Source organism: Agelaius phoeniceus, chromosome Z, assembly GCF_051311805.1.
Source record: "Agelaius phoeniceus isolate bAgePho1 chromosome Z, bAgePho1.hap1, whole genome shotgun sequence".
NCBI lineage: Eukaryota > Metazoa > Chordata > Aves > Passeriformes > Icteridae > Agelaius > Agelaius phoeniceus.
In genome coordinates, this window is record NC_135303.1 from 66472333 (window position 1) to 66498551 (window position 26219).

Below are 26219 nucleotides of genomic sequence, written 5' to 3' on the forward strand. Positions count from 1 at the left end.
ATGCGCTCTGATTCTGTTCACCTGTTGTCCTATACCCACTGTTAGATGACAAGATTTTCCCATTTTCTCTGTATGGCATTTAATAAAATGTCTTCTTAGCCTCCCAGTTTAGAAACAGCTTACAACAGTAGACTTCTTTTCCTGCCTTTCCAAAATCAGATCATTTGATTTGAGCATTGATTTTACAACTAAGCATTGATTTTAAGATTTTAGACTGATTAAAAATTAGAAGTAAAGCAATACAAAGAAAATTGTAGTGACTAGGACAACCACTAGCCATTTTCATTTTAGTAACTCAGTTTGCAACAAACCGAAACATATACTGTTAAAATGAAACAGAACTGGAAAATATTTTTTTCCCTCAACAACTTTGATTTATGCTAACGGTAACTGACAAGCAATCCTACTTAATTAGAAACTAAAAAAATCAGTTGAGCATCAACTCTTCAGCAGCACCAGAATTTTAATTTGACTTTAATGCTCCCAGCTGAAACATAGCCTATGACTCAGCATTGTACTGTGCTGCAATGTTATGCATCCCTGTGATGCCAGTGTTAGATCTGGAAAACAGGTTAACTGCCTGAAAACTGATAGCACAAAAGGATGAACTGCAGGTATTGACATGCATATTCTGAAGACAGAAAGAGACACAGGTCGAAAGGCCAGAGAGTAGGATGAAAAATTACAATGTCAAAGTTACAGTAGGTCATAGCTAAAGAAAACTTATACATACTTTGGGGTAAGAAGGCAAAAAAAAAAGGAAAAACAAACAGGTAATGACAATAAAAGTAACTTAAAATGACATTATGAGACAAAAGAATTCTGGAAAAAGTCAAAATACCAACACCCCAGCTCAAAGACTTAGAATGAAGGAATTGAAATCCTCGCAACAAACCAGGAGCAGAAAAAAACTCCTTTATTTCTTCTTCTGTTCTGAACCACATGTAGGTAACTACTGAAAGGGGAAGACCTCACATTTCTTACACCACATCTAAACAGCATGTAAAACAATCAGAAGAAACAACCAAACAATTCCACATATAAAACCACATAGCCTTTTGGAATAAAACATATTTCAGTCTTAAACAGCAACTAGCTTAATAAATTTGATACAAAAAAGGGTTTGCTTCTATATGGGTCTAGTAAGAGGGCTAAGAACTAGAATTCTGTTGCATATTTGTGAAGATTAAACTGCTGAAATCTGTAGGTCAGTCATCTGACACCTTCTTAAACCAAAGCTCTACAAAACATACCAGAACTGCAGGTCTTAACATATGATTTTCTAAGAAAAGGAGTCAGACTTACAGGAAACTAAAGAAAGGGAAAGCATTATATAAGGCAATGAAAGGGAAACCAAACCAAAACCAATCCCCCACAGGAATAAAACTGAAGTGATAAGTAACTGAAAGATTTGCTGTAATTCTAAATGTTGCAAATTTATGGTGCAGCATTACATATTTGATCCATCCAAGTTTTGAGGATTTTTTTATGGAGTTAAAAAGAAACCTACCCCGTACAACTAAACATGGTTCTCATTTGATGTGTAAAGTGGGATGAACTATACTATACCACATGTCAGCTGTCCACAAAGCAGTAACTTAGCAGTTACCAGCTCAGCAGCTTGACGGCTGTGTGGTGTATGTATCCCCAACAATTTCAGATCAATTACAGTGTAATGTACGTGACAGTCACTAGCCTGTTTCGTGACTATTGCTAGATGCTAAACACCATTCAGGGCAATGCTGAATATTTTCTATAGAGCTAGTGAGACCTAGTTAGCCTCCCTAATACATTTACCCAAACTACTAACCATCCCATGTATGCTTACTGACCAACATTTCAAAACCATATTCTTAAATTCAAATGCTAAGCTGCTGTATTTGACCAAACACATTACAGACACCACAATCACCATGCCACCTCACATCTCAAAAAGCCCCACAGGGATTCCAAGATCCTACCATTGCCATTCTGAAACTTTAACCAAGACATGACCGTGGAACTCCCCCTACAAATCAGAAATACTTATATTTTGCCCTCCCCCTGTCTTCCTTTGTATGAAAAGTAAACTCCGCACTCTTCCATCCCTCATATTTTGGCATTTATAGTTCTGAATGGTAACTTGCACCATTCACTGGCAGTATTTAAGAACACAGAGATCATGCATATTTTTCAAGAAAAGGAGTTTCACTTTTTTATTTCTTCCCCTTTAGAACTATTAATTTGCTTTGTTCAACAATTGCTCAACAATTATAAAACAGAGCAAATGCCTTTATTAAATAGAGTCTTGAAAATTGTCCACAAAAATCTGACAAAAGCAGAGAGACCAGAAACTTCTTTTAATGTAATTCTTACCACCACTATTAACTGCAGGGTCTTTTAAAGTGAAGAAAACTGCAATATTTAAATGTTTTCTCTAGAAACAATCAAAGTCTAAAAACTGGAGTGGGGAATAAAAGTCTTCTGCTGAAGCCTAGATATGTCAACAATAGCGATAACTTAGGAGAAATATAAATGTATGTGAAGGTAAATAAAATCATAAGAGCCATTCACAACAGGTACTGAAAAGCCTCCCCTGGAGTTTTGCGCTGCATTAACCATGCTATCAGCTCAATCTGTGAGGAATTAAGAGAGAAGATAGTGACTCTGACATAATTAATCAGAATTTTCACTGCTTTGATTCTCCTGCAAGGGATATCAAGTAAATTTTCTGGAATATTGCAATGACAAGATCTCTTTAAATTTATTTATTTATTGCATAAGGCTAAAGAAATGAGTATATATATAATATGTATATATATATATATATATATAGTATATTCATACTATATAGTACATAGTATATATACTTGAGTATAGTCAAGTAACATCACAAAAGACTACAACACAGCATAAGTTTATACTTCAAACTTCTGTTTCAAACCTAAAAAAAAGTAGAGTCTTCTTTTCCTCAGTATGATTTTAGAGCTTCACATCCAGACAAGTCTCACTACTTCATTTATCCTGAAGCAGCTAAGAAAATACAGTTTTTCTGTATCTCCTCCTTTATTGGCATTAGGAACCCTTTCTCCCACACAGTATATTTTCATAAGGTAGTGTCCCTCTTCTAAGAAAAAATAAGAAACAGGAAGTGTAAATCACAACAAGCCATGACACCACTATGAAATGTTAAAGTCATGCAGAGTCTGCAATAGAAATACTGTTGTATGAAACTCTCAACTCAAGCGTGTAAGTCATTAGATATAAAAAGATGAAAGCAATTAGTTGAATGATTAATAAAAATCTCAAATTTTCTATATAAAAGTCTAATACATACATTAGTTCTCATACAGCTGGAAGTAAGCTGTTTAAAATTTATAGAGCCTTGCATATACCAGATGAAAATTTGCTTGCCTTTTCTGACATAAAAATAGTATCTTGCATTATCATTCATACAAACTGGAGGCTTACCAAACCCTAAACATCACATTCAATGTCACTATCCTGTCAACAAAATGGTTTCTGAATAGTCAATCAAAGCTTCTATTTCTTTTCCTGGAAAAATAGAATTGCCCAGAGTTCTGATTAATTCATTCCCCAGCTAGTGGGGGAGAGCAGGGGGGCTGCATGTTCCAGGTGGATTTTCAGGAAAGCCTATCACCTAAAGGAAGACAAACAAAGAAAAACCAAACAACAACACGACCTCACAATAACAAGCAAACACACACACACACTCACACACACATGAAAAAAAACCCCCGAAACCAAACAAAACCACCAAACAAAAAAACTAACCCTTAGTGAACAGTTACACTTAATGACAACTCTGAGCTACGTGAACACTGAGTCATGTCAATTCTGGAAATTCAGCATGCATAGAATTCCCTTGTTAGCAGCACAGAATCTCTTCTCGAGCATAGAAGCAAAGACTACAAATCATAACATTATGCAATGCACTCTCTGCCTTGAAAACATTCCATTGATTGACTGCAAACACTGCCATCATTTGTCACATAAAATGCTTTGAAACAGTGCTTTTACCTACTTATCATTAAAAACTCTCTGCCATTTTATGGTTTTCCAAGAGAGACCAGAATTTTTCAAGGGTCGTACCATGGAAATTCTGACAAATTGCAAATTGCAAATTTGCAATTCAGATGGGTGAGAATTAAAATGAAGATACAGCTAACACAAAGATTCTGCAACCTCTAGAACGATTTCTCTAATATATTTCATTTCCATCATAAGTTAGTTCCTCTAATACCACTCTCCCCCTCAGACTAAGAACAATACCTTTTCTTCAATTTGGTGTGACATTTCTAATCTTTTACTTGGCAATTAGCTAGCTAACATGCAAGAACTGAACCATGACTAACTCATCAATTTAAATTTAATGTCAAGACACCTTATTTATTTTTGCATTTCTGCTTGGAAAATGTGATAGTCACTTTTATGTACAGTTTTCCTTATAAAAATACAAACCCACAAAAATGTTTATATTTATTATATTTTCCCAAACCAGAAAACTGTTTTTAAATAAAGTTTTTTAAAAAAATGGCCAAGCTTTTGCATGCATGTATCAAACTGGCAGAAAAATATTTAGACAGACTAATATTTTTATAGCCAATACATACCAGATATAACAGATCTAATGTCAAATTAGCAGTGATTGGAAAATTTTCAATTGTCTGAACTCTTTAAAAGATACGTAACAAAACTCTCTGACTGCTGATGTTTGCCTAGATGCAGTCCTGCTTTACCTCCAACAGCAGTCATACTTGGATATAATCTGCTCTGCTGTCAAAAGATCTATCAGTTGTTCAGATCACAAAATTCCTTAACAATTACCAAATTTGTCATATTTCAGTCTTGCTTACTACCCAAATCACTCCCTTCTTAACCAAGTATTCTGACTCACAGCTTACTCCTGAAAGATGAGTCTTGCAAACAAACATTACATGACTGTATGGAGTCATATGTGTTCTGCTGTACAACCAAAAAATTGTCTCAGAAAAAAAAAATAAATAAACAATAAGAAGCAGTGCCACATGATTTAAGCACAAATGGTTTCTATGAAAGAGAAAAAAAGAACAAAAAGATGATCACTTTCATACCCAGAGATTGTAGGAACGAATTTGTTTTATTAAAAAATTCAATGTACTTTTGCAAAGAAAGATGTATACACAAAATGCATATTTGAATTATTTTACTACAGATTTCAGCCCTGGTGTATGTTAGACTCTAGGTAAATGCAACAATTCAAAGACATTCTTTGATATCAATGTATTATTTATTTCTATTATACCGCCCTGTTATTTACATACTTTATTTCCTAAACCATTACAAAGAGCATCAACCACACACACAAGCATTCATGTTATATCTAACAGAACAGTTTCCTTCTGCAAAGTGATTAAGCATGTACAATATACAAAATATGCACAGAACCTCCAGGACCAATCCGTTTTGCAGGGCTGCATCAGGAAGTAATTCATGCTATTTGCAGCTCCTGCTATGATTTAATTATTCAAACTGTATCTTAGCTCAATGAAAGAAGACTTTCAGTTACAGGAATACCTTTAAATTATTTGAAAAAACATGGCAGTCACCCAATTCAGCTTCACAACCATTCTAATGGGAACAGTTTTACAGCCTGCTGCTAACTACATCTGAAAGAACAGAGAAATTAGCACTTCAGTCTAAATGCCACCATTTTGATAGAGCTTTGGATTGTTGAAAGCTTTCTTGTAGGAAGCTGGATTTCATGGCTTCATTAGATAAACTCTTAGGTATATACTTACCACAGGCTTTACAGGCAACAGCACAAATCTCTTCTGCAACATATTCTCCAGCTGAAAATTGAAGGTAATCTCCTTCTGTCTTCCCAGGAGAATGATAAAGGAACACTTGAAGCAATGGTTCTGTCTGCTTGGGTGCACTGCTATTTCCACGGACGTCACCATTCTGGTGGACAGTAGAAGTTGCTGTACTTTCCATATTTGTCATTGTAAGACAAGCCATAGTTTGTTCTGGTTCTGTTCAGAGCATCTGTCTGAAAGAAATATAAGAAATACTTCTTGACTAACTGTACTTGGTTTTATTTGTAATATTCATATTCAGTGACAGTACTGTTCTGACACTGAAAAATCATTAGAACCTGAAGACAACCAAATAGCTTAGGTGATTTATGAAAAGCTAAGTTTCTCTTCAATTTACCACACAGCCCTAGAGGAAAAGCCACTGACAGTATTAGAGGAAAAAACAAAATATAAACTTGGGAGTCCAGATAGAGGATTATCACTTCTCACTGGATTTTAGACAGCATGTGCTCACCTGCAATATGCTAATTAAACCTGAAATCCAAAAGAATTGTTTTAATGAGATCTGTACAACTCATTTTACTCCCAATTTAAACTTAGAAGACAAAAAAAACTAGCACTGATGAAGAGAAGGATAGAAATAGCATCTTGCAGCTGAGTTTTCTTTGTAAGCAGACACTTCAAAAAAGTGCTGAGATGAGAATCTAACAGGCATGGTTTACATCTAGGAATGGGAGATCTTCCAAGACCACCTACTTTCAGAAAAAAAAAAATTTAATCTGCCATCAAAATAACAGTCCTCTCTGATAAATGTCATCAAAGGAGATTAATAATGTAATAAATAACCACAGATATATCTGATAATGAAAAAAAAGTTTAAAAATGTGAGATTAGACAGCATATTCCAAAAGCCAGTTGAAGAGTATCTTTGCTTCTCTGTGGCAGCATCATAATTTTAATTGGTTTAATCCCTGCTTAAGACAAAAGCTTAGATAACAGTTGAAAAGCTTGCTTTTTATTAGAAGTCATTCCAAGTAGCTACCACCTGGAATTCTGCATTTCTTATTCTGAAAATGCAGAATAGGTTCAAACAAGACAATTAAAAATATTTAATTTTTTAGAATCAAAGTATGTTTTCGGCCACAATAATGTTGCCCTGACCTCTCCTTCTCTTTGAGCTGAACAACCCTAACTGTGTCAGCCCTTCCTCATGGAAGAGGCACTCCAGCCCTCTGATTGTTTTTGTGGCCCTTCTCTGGACTCACTCCAAATGTTCCCTGTCTTTCCTGTGCTAGGGGCCCCAGAGCTGGACACAGGACTTCAAGGGCAGTCTCACAAAAACACACCAGAGGAGGAGAATCACACCCTTTGACCTGCTGGCAATGCTTCTGAGAATATGGTGAAACTGGTTTTCTGGGGTGCCAGTGCACATTGCCAGCTCACACCTCAGTTTTTATCTACCAGGATCCCCAAGACTTCATCCACAGGGCTGCTCTCAAATCCATTCACCCTCCAGCCTGTACTGATCCTAGAGATTGCTCTAACCTAGATGCAAGACCAGGTGCACTTGGTGTTGTTGAACTTCATGAGTTTCCATTGGAATCACTTCTCAGGTCTGCCAAGGGGCCTCTGGATTGCTGTCCCTTCCCTCAGTCCCTTCAGCTGCACTGGTCAAGTTGGTGTCATTCCCAAACTCACTAAAGGGTCTACATGTTGCTGCTTAATATATTGAATGGTTAATAAAGATACTGTACTTGAAAATGTAAATGCCTAAGTTAAAAATATGCTTATTGTTCTGCATAGGCATGTGGGTGTTACATTCTTAATGCATTATTTTCAACAGCTTTTGTTTATATTGAACTCTGCTGCTTTATCAGGAAAGAGCTGTTTGGAACATGTTCTGGTGTTTTTAAAAAAATTTTCTGTTCCTAACTAGAATTATCTAAGAAAGAATGAGTGTATGAATATTAATTAATGTGGGCTAAAGATGATGTGTGCTATGGAAACCACAACAGTTATATCAGCAGGAAATAAAAGCTGAACATCTTAAATAAGGAAAGCATTAACTTAATGAGTTTTGAGATGACAAAAGTATTCAATTACATAAACAAGAGGATAAGACTGTGTTACCATTATGCTAATTCTGTAGGAAAGAGAAAAGAAAAAAGATACCATCACCAAGTGAAAAATCCATTCTTTTACTTCCCAAACTAAGCAACACGAAGAACCAGTGTGTTATAGATATATAAATATGAATGTCTAGACACAAATGTCATTCACTATATTACTTAGGCCCTTATGTAGGGGATACACAGATTTCCTGTGCCTCATTTACAAAGCCAGCCACCTTTAACTGAAAAGATATGTGCTTTTAGCTCCAAAGGTAGCACAGGTAATAAGTCCATGTTTAACTAAGGAATAAAAGCATCCCTCCTCACTCAACAAGGAATAATTGTTTTTTAGAAGAAAAAAACCACCACATGACTATAAACATTATATTTAAAAGATTTCTCACTACCTTTGTCGACATTATGCAAGACATAATGCTTGTGCTCTACAACTTGCTTTTATAAAACTCTCACAGCTTTAATAACACAGGGAGCCATCTTTAATTACTACAGTAGTTTTTCCAAAATACTCCAAAATTAACCCGCTGTTTATTCAAACCTTAACCTGAACTGACAGATTTTTCATCTTGGTCACTAGGCTTTATGTCTATCCAAAACTGAATGGAAATGTAATTTGTCAACCTAACTGAAAACTTGTCCAGTTCCAGAAGTGTACTAAACAAATGTGCTTGTGCCTGTCTCTCCTTCATAAAGTCTGTGTATTTACAACATATTTGTCCTTTCAAAAAACTCCCATCATTCCCTCTTTGTTTCCATATTAAAAAAAAATCAATAAACCAAGAAGGGAACCTTGCTTAATCCCACCTAAGAATGTGAAATAGCAATAAATGCAGTAAAAAATGCAAAGTAAATACTCTACTCACTCTGTTCTATTTCTTGTGCTAATTTCAAAGGTTCCATGTGACAATGTGAAAAAAAACTCAAGGGATACTATTTGTAAAATTGTGACATCACTTCAAATTAAATAACTTTCAAGTTTGTCTTTTATGTTAAAGTGCAGACAAAGCAGGTGAAACCAAGAAATAGTCCTACATTATTTTCTTCACTGAAAATAGAAAACATGTTTTCTTGGCCTCTGCCTTATACATGTAAGTAAAGCAGTTATACGGATAGTCTCAAGTGCAAAGTAACTGAAACACAAGGTCACCACTTACTGGTGAAAATAAAACAAAACTCCTTTCACTTATTTTTCTTATCAGACAAGTCTCAAATTAGACACACTTAGTTTTCCCTGCTTTGGTCCATTCAGAGACCACTATATTAGCACAACAGAAACACTAAACATGGCAAAAAAAATTAACTACTGTTGATTTAGTATATTTAAAATATGACCTATTCTTCTGATGGAGCTAAGCATTTAGAGACTAAATATCAGGGAGACAACAGCGTACCTATTTGCAGAACTCTCTGAGTATAATTTTCTGGAGTATATAGATTTGTTCATACTGTAATTCAAAATAATTTCTGTGTTTTTGTAAAGAATGTAAATAATTCTCACCATTCTATGAAAGGATTTAACATATTCAGAAAACAGCTTTTGTAGATAAGTTACTCAATACCACAAAGGTATTTGTTTGAAAGCCCCTATACCAAGTCCACACACATCTTAGAGTGGATGTCTGACACAACGAAGGCTCAATTAAAAAAATGGCCAAACCAATTATCCAAGTAATAAATAGGAATAGGTAACAAAGTCTGAGGTAAGGATGATGTTTTGGAGATGACAACTACTAGCTGTAAGACATGTGATTCTGGTACTGATGAACAGAGTATTTGATTCAATAGAATTATTTTATATTCCTAATACAGATAATATTTTAAGCCATGGCTTCTAAAGGATAAGATTAATCATTCTATACATTGCTGTAACCACAATCACCAGCATGTACAACAGAACATGTCTAAATACAATTCTCTGTTGATGTGTGTATCAGCAATGCACCTGAAAATTATTTTCACCAGCCCCACTGGGCTGCAGTAATTCAATAATTTTAAGTCAACAATCAAGAAAACGGTTAATGAGATCAAAAATCATGAGTCACAGAAGACATTTCACTAAAACATGGAGGACATACAAAATTCTTACAATTTAATAATACACATCATTCACAGCCTTCAAAAGATTGGTTTTCAACTTACAGGGTTTCTTTTTGGGGAGGGGGGTGGCAGAAGCATTTGAGGCAACAGGCGGCTCTTGAAGGGAAGCCTCCTGAGCCAGGGTCTTTAGCCATACCACTTCAAATGTATAATTTCAAAGGTTTAAAAATGAAAGCATCCTCTCACTACAGATAAATCCTCAACAGTTAATTACCTTTTTATCACTTGGGAAATCTCTGTACTAAACATGGGAGTGATGAAGCCCTTTAAATAAGCATGTCACAAGACATCCGCTTGCTGCAGGAATCCACAGAAAGTCAGAAAAAGCAGGCACGCATGCAGAGGTGGAACATATTGTATCTGCATTAAAAGTACAATATTAAAAAATGTTAATGGCTGTGAACAATACATAATGAATGATTATTGAAGAAATCAAATCTGCTTTTAGATACAGATGAAGTGATCCCCTCCTGTCTTATTTGCCCAAATTCCTATCCTCTTTACCAAGAACTTTTTAAATTTAGTCTTTTTTAAATACAAAATTTAAAAAAAAAATGAAACCACATTTTTGGTACTGAGACTGCTTCTCAGTTCTAGCAAGAAAGTGGAATAGAAGCTAGATACCTGACTTCAAACATTATCACCAGTTTTTTTTGCACACAACATGTTTTTCTTTTCTGTGAATACAGCACCAGTTTAAAAAAAAACTGCTGATGGCATTACATGGAGAAAATAGAAACAAAAAAGGGAAAGTAATCACAAAAAGAGACATGGTATGTTCACTTCATGTAATAAGCCACAACAATTAATTCTCTTTGAAAACTGACAACATCCACACATTTCAATTCATGTGGAAGTTAAGATCAACTGTCTTGCAGCAGGAAGGGCAAGGGCACACCCACCCTTTGCTCTCATTGCACAACACTTCTGTGGTTGCAGGAAACTATTTGAAAGTGCTTAAGCACAACAGCAGCTTCCTGCAGCAATGGAAAAATATATATATTCCATTTGTGACCCTCCCAACACAGAAAGGGCCTGACAGAGAACCAAAAATTGATTTTAAAACTGAACAAAGGTGAGGGAAATAAAATGGAAGTTTGAAGGGGGCAGAATTCAGAATGGAGAACTCTTCAAATTTTATGTTGGATGACTCTTCAGACAGGTATCCCTGTGAACAGGAGTGAAGACTTCAACACAGCTTCCTCAGTGCCGTGTGCTGTGTTGACTGAGTCTATCACGAATACCACACTCCCTTCTTCCGTCCCCAAAAAAGAACCCATCTCAGTGAGCAGTAAATTCAGCTTCTTTCCCCACAGAAGTCAGACTGGTGGCAATGATTAGCATTTCTCCTCTTGCAATACTAGCTTTAGAGACAGACAGTTTTGCCTTGCTTGGACAGCTGTGTATTTTGTATGCACCTCCTCCAAGCACTTCAGACCATACTAGGATCTGATGTGTGAAGGCCAGCACAGTCAGCACAAGTTTTTTCCATACCTGTGCTGAAGGAGAGAGGAAGGATTGTTTGGGGGAGAGCTGTCTATCTCTGACCTACTGAGCACACATTCCATGCACACTGATCTGAGAGCACGACCTGCAAACAAAGCAGAGAAAAACCACCTGTTCATGCAGGTTTCAGATCAAGGGGCCTTGTGGGTATTCTAATTTATCTTCTATTTTTAAAGTACTGTTCCATGCTCAGAACTGCTAGCATTTAAGTCCCAGTCAGGCTCCTGAATTTAACCAAAACTGCATGAAGATTTATCTATGTTTAACTATGTTGTTTTTCCACAAATCCAGCAGAATAAGGATTGCAACATTTTGAATACCTTTGATAATACTGTAGCTTGTGCTTCACAGGCAAAAAAATCAATGAAGCAGCCTAATAGAAAATCTGTTCTTCACATGATGAACAAAAATAATTGCTTGTTTATTAAGAAGCAGCTTTCAGCTGTGAACAAGAAGCATGGACACTCAGAGATTAAAAACTCCAAGCTCAACAGGTTCATGTGACATATTTCTCTCTTTCTCCCTCACCCCATCTACAGGATCTGCATTAAGGCCTTATAAAACTATTCAGTTCACACACTTTTAGACTAAGTTTCATCTAATAAAAATTACTCCTTTAGAAGCAGACCTGCTGCACCGATCTCACAGTGCACCATCTTGTCAGTGACCTAGCTCCCCTATTTCCTCCTTCCTTCTATTTGTTCAAGTCTACACCATCTTACATTTCTGGTAACTGCAAGGATGTAAATGCCCAATTCCAAAATGAACTCAAGAGACTAATTAACCTCAGCCAAAATAAATTACTCCATCATCTCTGATTTGCCGCTGTCTGCAAAGAGCACAATACAGATTTGTTATTTCAACAAGTCTTCAGAACTGCTATAAATACAATTAATGTTTGTGCCTGTGTCACCAACTGCTCAGTTTACTACTGAAAGAAGAAAGATTTAATAGTATTTTCTATTGACAAGCAAGGCCTTGAAGACATAAGCTGTCTCCCAACAGCTCAGTATGTTTACTGCCAGTAAACCAAAGATGACAGTAATGTGCACACTGTCCATTTGCTTATATACATGTCCTTCTTTCAAGGAATTTGAATGAACATCAATAATGAAAGGCTTCCCAAGTAATGGTGGGTAGGTGGTACAGCAGGGTGCATTGCCTAGAATGGGATGAACCAACTTGAACAATGCTCTATTTTGCAAAGCTATCTATAGTGAACTAAAGAGGGTGTCATGCTGCTTTCAGTGTTGAGTTATGCTAAACCGGCTTGACTCATCAACACCAAAGTTTAACATGCTGATAATGAGGTGGAGATGTGGCAGATCTGGTAAAGTGTCCTTATCTACAAATGCTAAGGTGACACAGTTGTCGATACAGGTAAGTAACATCAATCTCTACTTAATAGTTTTTAGGGGGTTTCTTTGCTAGCTTTAATGGAATTGCTTTAATAAAACTGTTTTGACATAGCACACACTATACTATCCTAATTTTAGCTTCTATAATGCATAGTAAATAATTCTGATTAAGATCTTCATGTCTAATCATTAATTATAGTAAATAATTCATTTTTATATTATTAGATCTGGTTTGCCTCCCTTAATCCTGTGGGACAAAGCTGTACAAAGGTTCAATGACAACCCTATAATTTCTTAGAACCTAAAACTATTAGTTTGGCATTAAGATTGGATCTAGCCACACCAGGCTCCTCTTTGAGAAGGAGTTTAAAAGGCAAGCGCGTCCCTTCTGCACCTCATGACTCAATGGGAACTTTTCTAATAAACTTTGTATGAAGGTCTCACTCTACCTGTGACAGGAGATTAAGATTGCAGCAAAGTATCATAAAAAGTGCTAACAAGTCTTACGTTAGCCGGCAGTGATAGAACATCACAAGGGTATTATGCATGTTGTTCCAAGACGACCAAAATCAAGTTTTTACCTCTAAATCCAAACTTAGACTGAGAAAAAAAGTCAGCTTCCCACTTGCCATAATTTTGGCTAGTTTGTTTGATTTTCACTTAATATGTATAATTAATATTTAATTACAGTCTTTGCAGTTCAGTTTGAATACACAGACAAATGGAGCACAATTAAACATGCCCATAACAAGTGCTCAGCATGGCTTGTTATGCTATTAAAAGTTTAAAATCTTATGACAATAACAATAGTTTTCATATTCAGCATATATGACATGAGTTATCCTTGCAAATCTGATTTTCTTTGCATGTGCAAGCTTGTTTCAGTGGGCTGCTTTAAAAACAAAAGTATACTAAATTCAAGGAAGCAAATGCATACACTATGCTGACAGGCAATAAAGTATTGTATTTTTAAAACATCACCTGTTACAGAAGGACAGCGCTTTTTAATGGACCAACAAAAGGTTACAAAGGCCTTGTTCAGTCCAAACATGCCACTTCAGTGAGAATTTCACCAAAAAAATCACAGCAACAGATTCATATATTTCCAATACATATTCATAAGAAAATATCCTCCTGACTAACTTTGCCAAAATATTCAACAATATTTTTAAAAATACTAAGCAATCTGGAAAATCTGAGAACTTTTTTCCATTATTTGGATAACATTCATAAATAAAATTAATCTACATTTTAAATGCACTATCTTCTGCATTAAAACTCTGTTGTCTTTTCTCAGGTAATATTTATTCTGACCTTAAAACCAGCTTTCACAAAAATATAAAATATTCTCCTAAAGCATATTCAAAGATGTTTAGTTAACAAGGAGTGCATTTTCAGTTTTCATGGTCATTTTTCTGATATGCTCTGCCTATTGTTCTTCTGCCATGAGGTAAAGGCACACAAGAAAACAACTGCTCCTACAAGTAACAAGCCAAAAATTAAGTAACTCCACAGGAGTTTTCCTATATTATCAGCTGTATACTAATAGCACACAAGAACTTTTCATACACCAAAATTTGAATGCATGTGGTAGCAAGCAAATACATACAGAAGGTGACAGATTAACATATCAATGACAAAACATGCCCCCAAAAAAAAGAAAGGTAGAGAGCAAAGATAACATTTGCTTACAGTTTTCACTTGGAAAACCACTCCCAGTATCCACAATTCAGTCCATGAACTTGTGTGTAAGAAAAGAATAATGGTCCTGGCCTGATCTGCTTGCATGACACACAAGGACTAAGTGGATAGCTGTTAATATGAGGATTATCCCATTTTCATTCTGATTAGAAATTTTTAAATTGTGATTTTTAAGTTCTTCACAAGAGAATGAAGTGATCACTATACTTATTGAGGAAGAAAACTACCTGGGGCTGCTGTCAGAAAATGAATGAGCACCGTGCTCAGGTAGAAGCCTCAACACCACAGTAACATGCCAAGTAGGTGAGTTACCAGAGAAGTAATCAAATCAAAGACTTGCCCAGAAGAAACAGCTCTGTTTAGATTCCATTATAACTTTGGAAAAAGTTGGTCCGTATCTGCAAAACATTTCAGTTTCACCATGGTGATAAATTTCAGCAAAAGTCTATTTCATCAGAAAATTTCCAAGCAATTCAAATAGTTGCCCAATCATTTGGCATAGATTATGTCCCAAGATAATAGCATCTGAGGGTCCTTAGTCCATTCAGAGCCACCATTATCTGCACATCTTTATATACGCAGAAGACATAGGAAAAGTACCAATAGTGGCTCAGGGAGGACTTTTGCATGAAGCATGTGAAAAATATCACCAATTTACCTTTATTAGCTTACATATCTCCCAAATTCTTTTAACGTGATGCAATAAAAGATGACAACACCAAAATTAGGACTAAGTGATATTTTCACAAGTATGCTACATCATACTAGATTTTTTTTGAGTACTGTTTAATAGCTCAAAACATGGAACAAAAGATTGTCCCAAGTTACTCACTAAAGCACAGGTCTTCCTGAATTGGTTCTTTGATTTCTTTCAGAAAGACATTAAATAGGAATTCCCAATGCCCCTGTGTACATGGGGAAACTAATTCAAAGTAAAAAGCAGGATTGCTTGCTACTGGTCTCATTCTGCCTAGTTGGATTTTGGTTACAAAAAACTATTATACAGTGAGCAATCAAAGCACCAGTTTCTACACAGGAAAAACTACCAATGTATTATGAAGAAGTTGAGAAATGATAAAAAAAGATTCGATGAAAAAATATTAATGTCAAAAAGTATTCCAACAACCACCAAAGAAGAAGAAAAAAAGTATTTTTCTATTAAAAGTCATTTTTGTTAAAAATACTGTCTTTTACCTTCAACTTACTTTGAAGTTAAAAATACTTCAACAACCTCTAGAGAATATACAAGACAGTTACAACCTCACTCACAAGTTAAAAAATACTGGAAGTGCAAACAAAAGCAAAAATGACAACACCAAAGTAGTCTGTGAAATTACTTCATTTTCTTAAATGTTGCAAGATCGAGACAGTCGGGATGTGATGTTGGAAGACACTTTTGAAAAGCTAGCTATTCTTTCCCAGATGCAATTCCTGCTGTCATAATTGAAGAGCCATTTGTGAAAACATGAACCAGCACTTGTCTCTACAGTACTGCAGGGCCAAAGAATAGCATCAACAGTTGCAAAGCAGATGTTGGCTTACAGATGCTGTCAAGAGCCACACAGGCTGGTGCTAAGCTATCACAAGTCATACACATTCCACACTGCAGTCAGTGAGTGCTCAAGAGTGGCACGGCAGGCACCAGCTGTGTCACAATGGAACAGGTTTCAAACCAGTTGCTCTTCTCCCAACCTTTTGTGGCAGGCAGGGATTTCCCAGGTGCATTCTGGTTTTAGCAGCTTAACTGTGGAATAGATAGAACAGAGAACAGCCAAGACCCACCACTTGCTGTGGTCTGGTACTTCTGAAAGATGTCTGACTTTCGACAAAGTTCTTTATCCTCTCCCTCTACAGATGGACTCTGGAGTTCTGAGTCTATAAAAAATATTATCCTCTAAGTAAATATCAACACAACAGCTTAACCAAGCAGAGTTAGTTACTGGTAGAAATTAAAAAGTTTTCTTCCTCGCAGAAGATAGTTTCTCACAGCAAACATTTCTGTGAGGAAAACCAGTCATAACTCTTTCCAGTTGCCATTGGCTATTAGTATAAATTACCCTGCTTGCATTTGTTCAGGAAGCTTTTTCCAAGACCTGGATTTTAAAAAGTTAAACTCTTTTGGACTTCCTTCTGAATTCTGTCATCTTCATTTTCTTGCACTCTTATCTCACTTCCCCAGTCTGGCAACTTCCCTCCTCAGAGCTTAGTAACTCTACAGCCTCTACAGTAACTGTCATATGTGTTTACACTACGTTCAGAGCTCAAGAAGGCTGAAGAGCTAGAATTTTCCTGAGAACCAGGAGCAGAAGATTATGTAGTAGGGATAAAGGGCAGTGACATCACGAAGTATCCTCTAGGCAAGTAGGAGGTAAACAGAAAGAGGAAGAGCCATTCTAAAGGCAAATGTCAAAACAATGTTTAAAAACATGCTTTCCCCTTCACGGTTTATTTTGTGGCTTTTCTCTTTCAACACAGATTGCATTTAGTAACATAGAAGAAAAAAGAGACAAAAGAAAAAAAAGAGGGAAATTAATGATCCTGATTCCTGCCCAAGAATCAGAACATCTTAAGAAAAAAATCTGTTACTCAAACCTCAAAGACTGTTTAATGAAATTTGCAGTCACTTAAGTGAGAAATAATTCCATGGAACAGTAACACCAGGTCTCTTCATTCTATCATTCTAGGTGAAATGGTGCCTCCAGTTTCAACTCCAGAATATCCCAACTGAAACTACTACTCTTTGCCAAACTTCTAAATATCTACCCTTAGAGATTAAAGGTACACTTTTACAGTCTGTCATACACAGTAAAGTACCATGGAGAATATAATAATCATAATCCCAACCAGCTCTTCTGCCTACAAAAAGAAAAACCACAAGATCCACTATGCTCAACATAACACAATGTTATGTTTGTAAGATGTCACTCCTGCTGCTCCCAATTTCACAGATTATTTGGCTTCTTTCCCCTCCCAGTTTTCATCATCTGACCAAAGCAAAGGGTAAAGTGGTCTTGGACAAGAAAATTGCAATAGTAGGCTGAGATATAAAACATGCATTACCTTGATTCCTGTAACATTTTTTCTGGGAAAAATATGGGAGAAAACAAATCTAGTAAATCTGAGACAGAGACATCAAAAATGTGAAAACATCTGGATGAAGGAACTACTCCTATGCCAGCTACACTATCTGAACAGAATCTGGAAACACGTGCTTCAACAAATTAGCTCTTTGCAGAAATAACTGTCAGCATGTAAACAGGATAACAGTTAAGTCAGAGTGAATCAGCAAACTCTTCCAAACAGCCAAGAGCAATAGATGTCAGTGTCTCCTCTGGACTCTCCAGAAATATTTTCTTCAGCCTACCCTGCTTTTTAAGCTTCAGTTAAGAAACTGTACTTCAAAAGGTCAGATCTAATGCAAATTTCATTGTACAAATTCCCTCCTCAAGGTGCGGGAGTTTCTAGGGGATTTTGGTGTCATTGCCCTCCTTCCTCCTTGTCTTTGGAAAAGTGCCTAAAGTCTTGTAAAGGAAACCAAGCTGGCTCTTTACAGTGACACATCAGTTACAGGAACCCAGGACACTAATATTATTTACAGCCCTGCCTTAAAAAACACTCTCCTCCCCAGAAAACCAAGCAAACAAACAAACAAACAAATCCCCCCAAAAATCCAGCCAAAGGAAAAACCAACAAAACAGAACACTCCCCTCCCTGCTCTCCAACTTAGATCCCATACAGTTCAACAAGGTTTCAACTAGGTACTTTTATGAAAGTAGAGTCAGGGCCTGATCACATAAAATGAGACAACAAAACATAACAAAGACCATCTGAGAGATACAAACAACAATCTGAGATATTAAAGCAACTGCCACAGAAATATTTCAAATAAAATTATTTTTGTAGAAGTTTGATTAAATAGTAAAGTCAAGACTATGTAAATGCATTCACAAGCCTATCAAATAATGATTCAGAGTTCAATCACTGTACCAATATATAAATATTTATATCAATATATTAATATTGCAATTATATAGAAAGATATTATAATATATAAATACTGCAGCTTCTTATTACTCTTTAGAAGAAGAGCTGAAGTATTTTTGCAAAAGAATACATTCTTTTTTTTAAATCCTATGTTAATGCTTAGTATTGCTGAATAATTTATGACAGCAATGTTGATGCTTTATCTTTACAATTCAGGAAAATGTACTTGCTTGATAGTTTATTTAGGGTTTCCTTAAACACCAATGGCCTGCGAGTTCTCCACTTGTTCCCTATCTGAAATACCAGACAGCTTTTTCAAAGATACTGCACTACTTGCTTTGCCAAGATCATGTTATCTCCATAAACGCAGATTGTCAGAAAAAAATGCTGGCCAGAAAACCCAGAGCTCTGAAAGCAAACAAAGGTTTTTCATAAAATATACCACTAGCAGAGATTCTGCAGAAGTCTAATAGAAGTGACAAGGAGAAAGAAACATTAAGTTAAGACAAGCATATTTTCACAATGTAGCATTTCAAATAGTCTGTGTTCTCTTGAACATTTTAAAAAAAGAACAGACTGGTGCTTCCCCAAACACTGCAGAAAAGTCAAATTATCATCATGTGTATCCAGTATTTACAGAACTCTGTTTTGAGTATGATTAAGCATTCAATTGTGCACTTCACTTTCAAAGAGAAAGAAAATATTCCAAAATAAGATAAACTGAGAACTTCCTATATTCACATTGACTGTTCCCCGAGCTCTGAAATAAGAATGACACAAACCTTTTTTCATGATTTTTGAAATGATATCCTGAAATACCATAAGAAAATTGCAGAAGACAAGAGCATGAAAATTGTGCCCCAACAGACTAAAAAGATCTAGCGGACTACCTGACAGTCTCAAGAAATAAAAAACATAGTGGAAAAACAAGGAACTGTTTAAATGAGATATACAATAGCTTTAGAATAAATACCTATTTAAAAACCATTTTTTTTCTTTCAGAAACAAGAGTGTCAAACTACTGAAAAAAAAACAGTTAAGAAAGACATAGATTCTGTATTTCCTGATTTTAAAACATGAAGAGTAGATGCACTGTTACAAAATAGGTTTTAGATAATCCTATGTTACTGAACTTGATGAAGGGAGGAAGAAAGCCCAAGTGTAACTGACTGGTTTATGATATATAGAAGATTAGACAGGAAGATACAGTGTTCTTTTCTGGATTTTAAAATAAGATGTTACAGATTGTGTTATTATCAGTTCCTTTATGACAAGCCATTATAAAATAAAGATTAAGCATTCATAGCACAACAGTATTTAATAACTGGTCAGTTGTTGAAAAAATGTTACATTGCAAAATTCCCACTAAACAATTATTTAACTCCCACTAAAATTCTTTCTGATGACAGAAAACTAGAAAAAAAAATCCTGAAAACACTCAGATCTCTCAGTACCTAAGTCAAACTCCAACACAAGTTTTGCCTCTGAGCCCTGAAGGCTTTCACCCACCTTTCAATGTCCTTACCATTGTGGGAACTCACCCAAATTTTCTGCAGATGTATGCACTCAGTAACACAAACCAGGGCACCTCAGCTCTCCCTGCAAGTCCCCTCTCCAACTCAGCAATCATACTGTTCTAATCATGTCTAAAAGCATCTTTTTCCAACCCACCCATGGATAGGAAATTTGAATCTACCAAGGTGATCTGTTCAAAATCTAAGATATTCCATTCTCTAAATTACATAACAACAACTCTTTCCTAGATCATCTCAGACTTACAAGCCACTTAAGTTTTTTACAGAACTTTTCAGCATATTTGGCATAGTAATTTGCAGCTTCACTTCAGCTGTGATGAAATAAAAATTTCATATCTCTCCCCAGGTTTTGGAACCAGCTGTTGCACAAAAGTGTGGACCCCAAGAACCACTTCCAAAAGTAAAGCAGAACAACTAATGCAAAGTTGACAAAAGCAAGCTGTGACCATGATGCAATGAACAACCCAGCTAGTCCCCCCAAAAATGTCTGTAAACAATACTGCAGACTCTTTGACACTATTTCATTGAATGCAATGATTAGATAAGCTGGAGCTAAGTCTAGAATACAATACAAAGTGCAACACAGTTTATTACAGCCAAGTTTCTTCATAATTTGCTAATTATAATAAATTCTTACTCAAATACTGAGTAAGAATTGTCTCCATCTGAACTAGTTGCTCTAAGAGGTAAAGTTTTGTACATACATTTACAAGACAAATTGCTTGAAGCCCACTGAAATGAACACAAAGATTAAAACCAACCATGGCCTCTCCTCTCCTTATGCATGCTTTGAGCTCCCAAAGATATTCCTCAACAAACTACAAATCACTATAAATACTAGTAGTTCTTAGATTTGCTAAATATAATTCCAACTAGCAAACAAAAGCCAATTAAAAATCCTAGGCAGGAATTAATAATGTCTGAGCAGACCACTTCTGACCAGGCATTCCAGCACCTATAAAAGGACATCCCTCTCCCCTCTATGGCCCTTTAGAGTTTGTCATGTCTACCAGTAACCAGGCTTTTAAATACTTTTTTTTCCTTAACTGGGATTTAGTAAGGACTTCGATTACTAGTCAGTACAATAAATAGTCCACCCATATCTGGGCCCAAACTATACATAAAAATATTTGTCTGCCAATCCACCAAATAAGTGAATTAAGTTTCAAGTCATTAAAGTAAATACAGATACAGGGCACTAAATCCCTTTGACTGGCACACAGACAAAAAGAAAATATAAAAAAAACCCCAGCCAAATGACAGAAGAAGTCAGCCCAAGGCCTTCATATTTTAGATCACTGATAGCACTCTTCAGTATCAAATTTGGTTAAAAACAAACCCCTACAATGTGGCTTTGCCACAAAAGAGAACATACTTCTGTCAGTGGCAAAGGTAGCATCAGTGTCGCCAGAACACTTCCCCTATTCTAGGTAATCTCTATATATGTGAACAAGTTTGTAACAACACATAATAATCCTAATATTTTCAGTTTCCACTGCAGTTCAATACTAGGATGCTTTACATAAAACACTGTCACTTCTCTTACTTTCTGAATCTAATACAAAGGTCTAATAATTTCCATAGGTTCACACTGTTAACCATTGGTAAACCAGATATAAACAAAATTCTTTGATTCATGAAACATTTAATATTTGCATTTCATTGCAAAGGAAGCTTTATCTCATCATTCTTTTCATTTAAGGTAAATAGTTGAAAAATCTCCAAATTGCTTGAATACTGAAAAAAAAAATCCATTTAAATTTCAACTCTTACTGTAACTTTTCCCTCACTGTTCCTCATGTTTGATCTTTCAGTTTTAGTATACAGAGGAAACCTCAGGGAGAGGAAAGAGAAAAGCTCTTCTGAACACAGAGTTCAACACAAAGGGCATGAATAAGGAAGAAACCAAGGAAAAGAAAAGCACTGAGGGGAAGACATAGATGCAATATATCAACATATGTAACACCTCTCAAAGTAACTAAACACAGTGACTCTGCACAGTATTTATTAACTCCGTTTTCAATTACTCTTTAGAGTTCAGAAAAGATATATAAGTAGGTAACAAACGTGACACTACCGTGAACAACTCTATCAAAAGCTGTAGGTGTACTGTTCAGTACCTCATAGGTGAGCAAGATATTCCTCATGCCTACAACAGAAACAAAATGCTTAGTCACTGTGGTCCTGCTCCACTCTAAATGTCATTACTATGCAGGACGTAATGCCCTCTACATTATTTCAAAGCAGTAAAACAAACTCACAAAAACATGCTCTTGCTATTCTTCCATCTGCACTAAGAAATGGTAAGTTTTCATTCACCAGATGCATCCCCCTTCCACCTCCCTGAAAACGGTTCACAGACAAAGATCACCATTGAACACTTGGCCTAACTACAGGCACAAGCAGCATATGTCACCACAACCACATCTCAGGATAGTTGTAGGCTGGGATGGATTCTGCCTGTCGCTTCAGACAGGCAGTCAGAATCACAAGAAGGGTCTGGCGGGTTGACCTTGGCTGGAGGCCAGGTGCCCACTAAGCCACACTACCACTCCACTTTTCAGCTGGACAGGAGAGAAAAAAGATGGAAAACAACTCAGAGGTTGAGATAAGGCAGTTTAGTAAAGCAAAAGTGAAAGTTCATGCATGCATAAGCAAAGACAAAAAACCCTTATTCTCCACTTCCCATCAGCAAGCAATGTGCAGCCACTGCCCATGAAGCAGGGCTGCAGCACATGTCACAGTTGCTCTGGAAGGCAAACACTGTAAATAACCAGCGCCCTTCTCCTGCTCCTTTAGTAGCTTTTCCATCTGAGCTGACGCCATATGGTGTGGAATATCCCTTTGGTCAGTTTGGGTCAGCTGTCCTGGTTATGTCCTCTGCCAAGATTTTGCCCAGCCCCAGGCTGCTGGTGGGAGGGTGGAATGATGGAGAGACAGCGCTGGTGCTGTGCAGAGCTGACAGCAGCAGCCAAAACTCTGGTGTGTCACCAACACATTTGTAGCTACCAATGCAAAGCACAGCAGTGTGAGGGCCCCTGTGGGAAAATGAACTCCATCCTAGCCAGACCCAAGACAAAGAAGTGCAGCAGAGGTTATGGTAGTTAAATAACTCTTGTACTTGACAAAGGATTTTAGAAACCTAGAATCTGAAATCAAAATAACATAAGAAGTGGTTCTTGAGCTTCTTTTTACCAGAAGCTTCTGTGGACAGCAAGACAGGGTAATGGAAGGATGCCTTCTCTGATGAAGGATCCTATCTCATCTGATACAGAAACTTCCTAAAACCAAATTATCTCTCTCTCAGACTGTGTCCTGTTAGGCAGTGTAAGCACAGCAGCTGAGTCACACTGAAGATTTTATGGCAGTTTATGTGCTGTACACAATCTCCACCAGAAAGAAAAAGAGTGGGCAACAAGTAAAACAAGCAAATCTTTGAGGGAAAAAATGAGAGTGAATTGAGAGAGAAAGGACAATATGACCTGTATTAGAAAATGACACATCATATCTTCCAGAAAAATCTGAGTACCCCTTACTCTAAAACCTGGATGTTGCTTGAATAGTCTACAAGTTTACTAGGTCAAAAGCACAGATTAGTATGCCAAGTAGCCCAAACTTCCCTCAAAAGCAGCTGCTTTTCCTCTTTCCCTATCCCCACTCCCTCTCCCTACTAAGCATTTCTAATAAAGAGAATTTCTCCTCTCCTCTCTCACCTACAATTGGGTACAAAACCAGGTTCAAATTTTAGCTGAAATAACCTCAGTGATTTAGCACTTACTCCACTCCCTTTAATACTAATTAAAAATTAATTTAACTTGTTTAAAACTAATTAAAAGTGCATGATTCAAAGGCAGGCATAACCTTAATACACACATGGTGAAATCAATGCTTGTGCTTAAGCAAATGAGAAAAACTAGAAGGCTGGAGCCTGCTTCATCTTGGTAGGCATAGGAAAACAGTAACTATTGAACATGACCGAACATCTGGATGCCATTTGATTCCTAGAAAAATCTAAAAAGAAGCATCCTGTGAAAATTAAGTTCTTCCAGAGCATTATGTTTTCAGAAACATAACTGAACACAAATGAAAACTTGGGAAGAAGTTCCAAGTACTCCTGAGAAGAAAGTATCTTCTCATGGATTATTTTCTGGGAGGCAGTGACAGGTACCAGAGGAGGGGGATACTCCACGACCAGAGGAATAAGTAAAAGCATGAGTCTCAGTTCAGGTGGAAGATGAAAACAGTGCACTGAGTCACATGTTGAAAATCAAGAAAACCAAGAAAAGCATAGATATTTCTCCCACTTAATCTTCTACACCTCTACATCATTGTCTTGTACAAAAGAGTACTTAGGACTCTTCTATTCCCCTTCTACCTCTGGCAAATATGGTCTCTCCTCATCAGGTCCCAGACTCATCCAACTAAACCAGTGCTATGTCACTCCCCACCAAGGACACTCTTTTTCCAGTTTTTGTTGGTTCTATTGAGTATGCCCTGCATTGCCAATCTAACAAATCAGATACTGCAGAGGATACAGTAAAGAACACTTCCCATACTAAGGTTAAGAAATTCATTGACTTCTCATTCACATGTTGTACAAATAACAGCTACACATGAGGAGAAATAAGAAGCATGAATAGTTGAAGTTTAAAATATACCACTGGTGGTTCAGTGCATTCTGTTCCCCTCCTTGCCCCCATTCTCTCTCTCCCCATCTACAGGGAAGAAGGACTGATTATTTTAAGCCTTAGCAAATGTTTATTCAGTCACTCTCCAAGAAGCATTTACTTATTCTCTCAATGGGCTGGAAAAAGTTGATGGAGGAGAGATCACATTGCTGAGCATCAGGGGTGGTGATTAGGAACTTTAAGCTGAAGATTTTAGTCATTATTCCCTCTTTAAACATGGCAGGGAAACGTCAAGAGGTAGCCCATGCCTTTCAGCCCTACAACTGCAGCCTTCAAGCATTAAAACCTATTGTCACCCTCCTATTGCTAACATCTTCAGGCTGGTTTTTTTAATTAAGGTAGAACAAATGAAACCTACAAAAATGATATTTTAAACTGACATAAAATTAAAGGAAGCAGGAGTAAATACCTTAATGGGAAAAAAAAAAAAACCAAAACAAAACAACCAAAGACTACAGGAGCTAATCTGGGGAAGAAAATAAAAAGGAGAAGGTTTAAGGAGTCTCAATAGAGCCCTTGAGCAAGACCAAGTTAAAACAAATGTTCAAATCGCTATTTTAATTTTCCCATTGTGGGGTGAGAAAAAACACCAGTAGAAGTGACTGCTTTTTCTTAATGAACGTCAGCCACCACAGCACAAGAGGTCACGGACCAGCTGGAGCAGAACACTTATTGTCCCCTGTACTTGGCACTGGTGAAGCCACACCTTCAATCCTGTGGTCAGTACTGGCCCCATCATGACAAGGACATCAAGGTGCTGGAGCATGTACAGTGAAGGGCAAAGGAACTGGTGAAGGGTCTGGAGCATAAATTCTTGTGGGGAGCAGCTGAGGGAGCTGAGATTCTTCAGCCTAGGGAAAAGGAGGCTCAGGGGTGACCTTATCACCTTATCAGTCTCTGTAGCTGCTATGAGAAAGGAGGTTGTTGCAAAGCAGTGTCCCTTCTCCCAGGTAACAGGACAAGGGGAAATGACTCAAGTTGTGCAAAGAGAGGTTCAGGCTGGACATAATGAAAAGAATTCTTCACTGTAAGAGTGGTTAAGCACTGGGATAAGCTGCCCAGGAAATGGTGGATTCACCATCCCTGGAGGAGTTCAAAGGAGTAGACACAGCACTATTGTAGACAAACCACTGCTATGGTTTTAGTGGGCATGGTGGTGTTCAGTCAAATGCTGGACTTCCCTTGGAGGTATTTTCCAACCTTTATGATTCTATGTCTCTAGCATGCTTTGCATGCTCCTAATGACAGAATAAGTCAGTCTCAACTACTGTTTAGTCTCAACTACTGGCAAATGTTACCTGTTGCAGAGCCAACTAGCCTTACTAAAAGAAACCAGAACAGTAAATACTTGTAACAACACAATCTTCCAGAAGAACAAAGCAGCTCTAATCCTGTGGTTCCAGCTGTGTACCCTCTGATCTGC

The 26219-nt window shown here is 36.9% G+C and overlaps 1 protein-coding gene and 1 long non-coding RNA gene across 11 annotated transcripts in view; one reads left to right on the forward strand and one right to left on the reverse strand.

Moving 5' to 3' along the window:
• Positions 1-26219, reverse strand: part of JAK2 (Janus kinase 2) — an 88596-nt gene that overhangs the window by 39510 nt on the left and 22867 nt on the right. For 4 of the 10 annotated variants that reach the window (XR_013180168.1, XM_054651938.2, XM_054651942.2 and 1 more), the window contains exons 3-4: positions 10239-10384; positions 5781-6031 (exon numbers count right to left, since the gene is read on the reverse strand). Coding sequence is in view for 9 of the 10 variants with exons in the window: in XM_054651938.2 (XP_054507913.1) it covers positions 5781-6000 (220 nt within the window). In the remaining variant the exon portion in view is untranslated. Of the gene's footprint in view, positions 1-5780; positions 6032-10238; positions 10385-11518; positions 11616-16371; positions 16465-17649; positions 17788-26219 lie in introns of those variants that run through there. The other 6 variants (XM_054651939.2, XM_054651945.2, XM_054651944.2 and 3 more) reach the window with 4 other exon arrangements.
• Positions 17757-20698, forward strand: LOC129132612 (uncharacterized). Its single transcript, XR_008535846.2, has 2 exons — positions 17757-17994; positions 20455-20698. It is a non-coding gene; the product is annotated as an uncharacterized LOC129132612 (long non-coding RNA).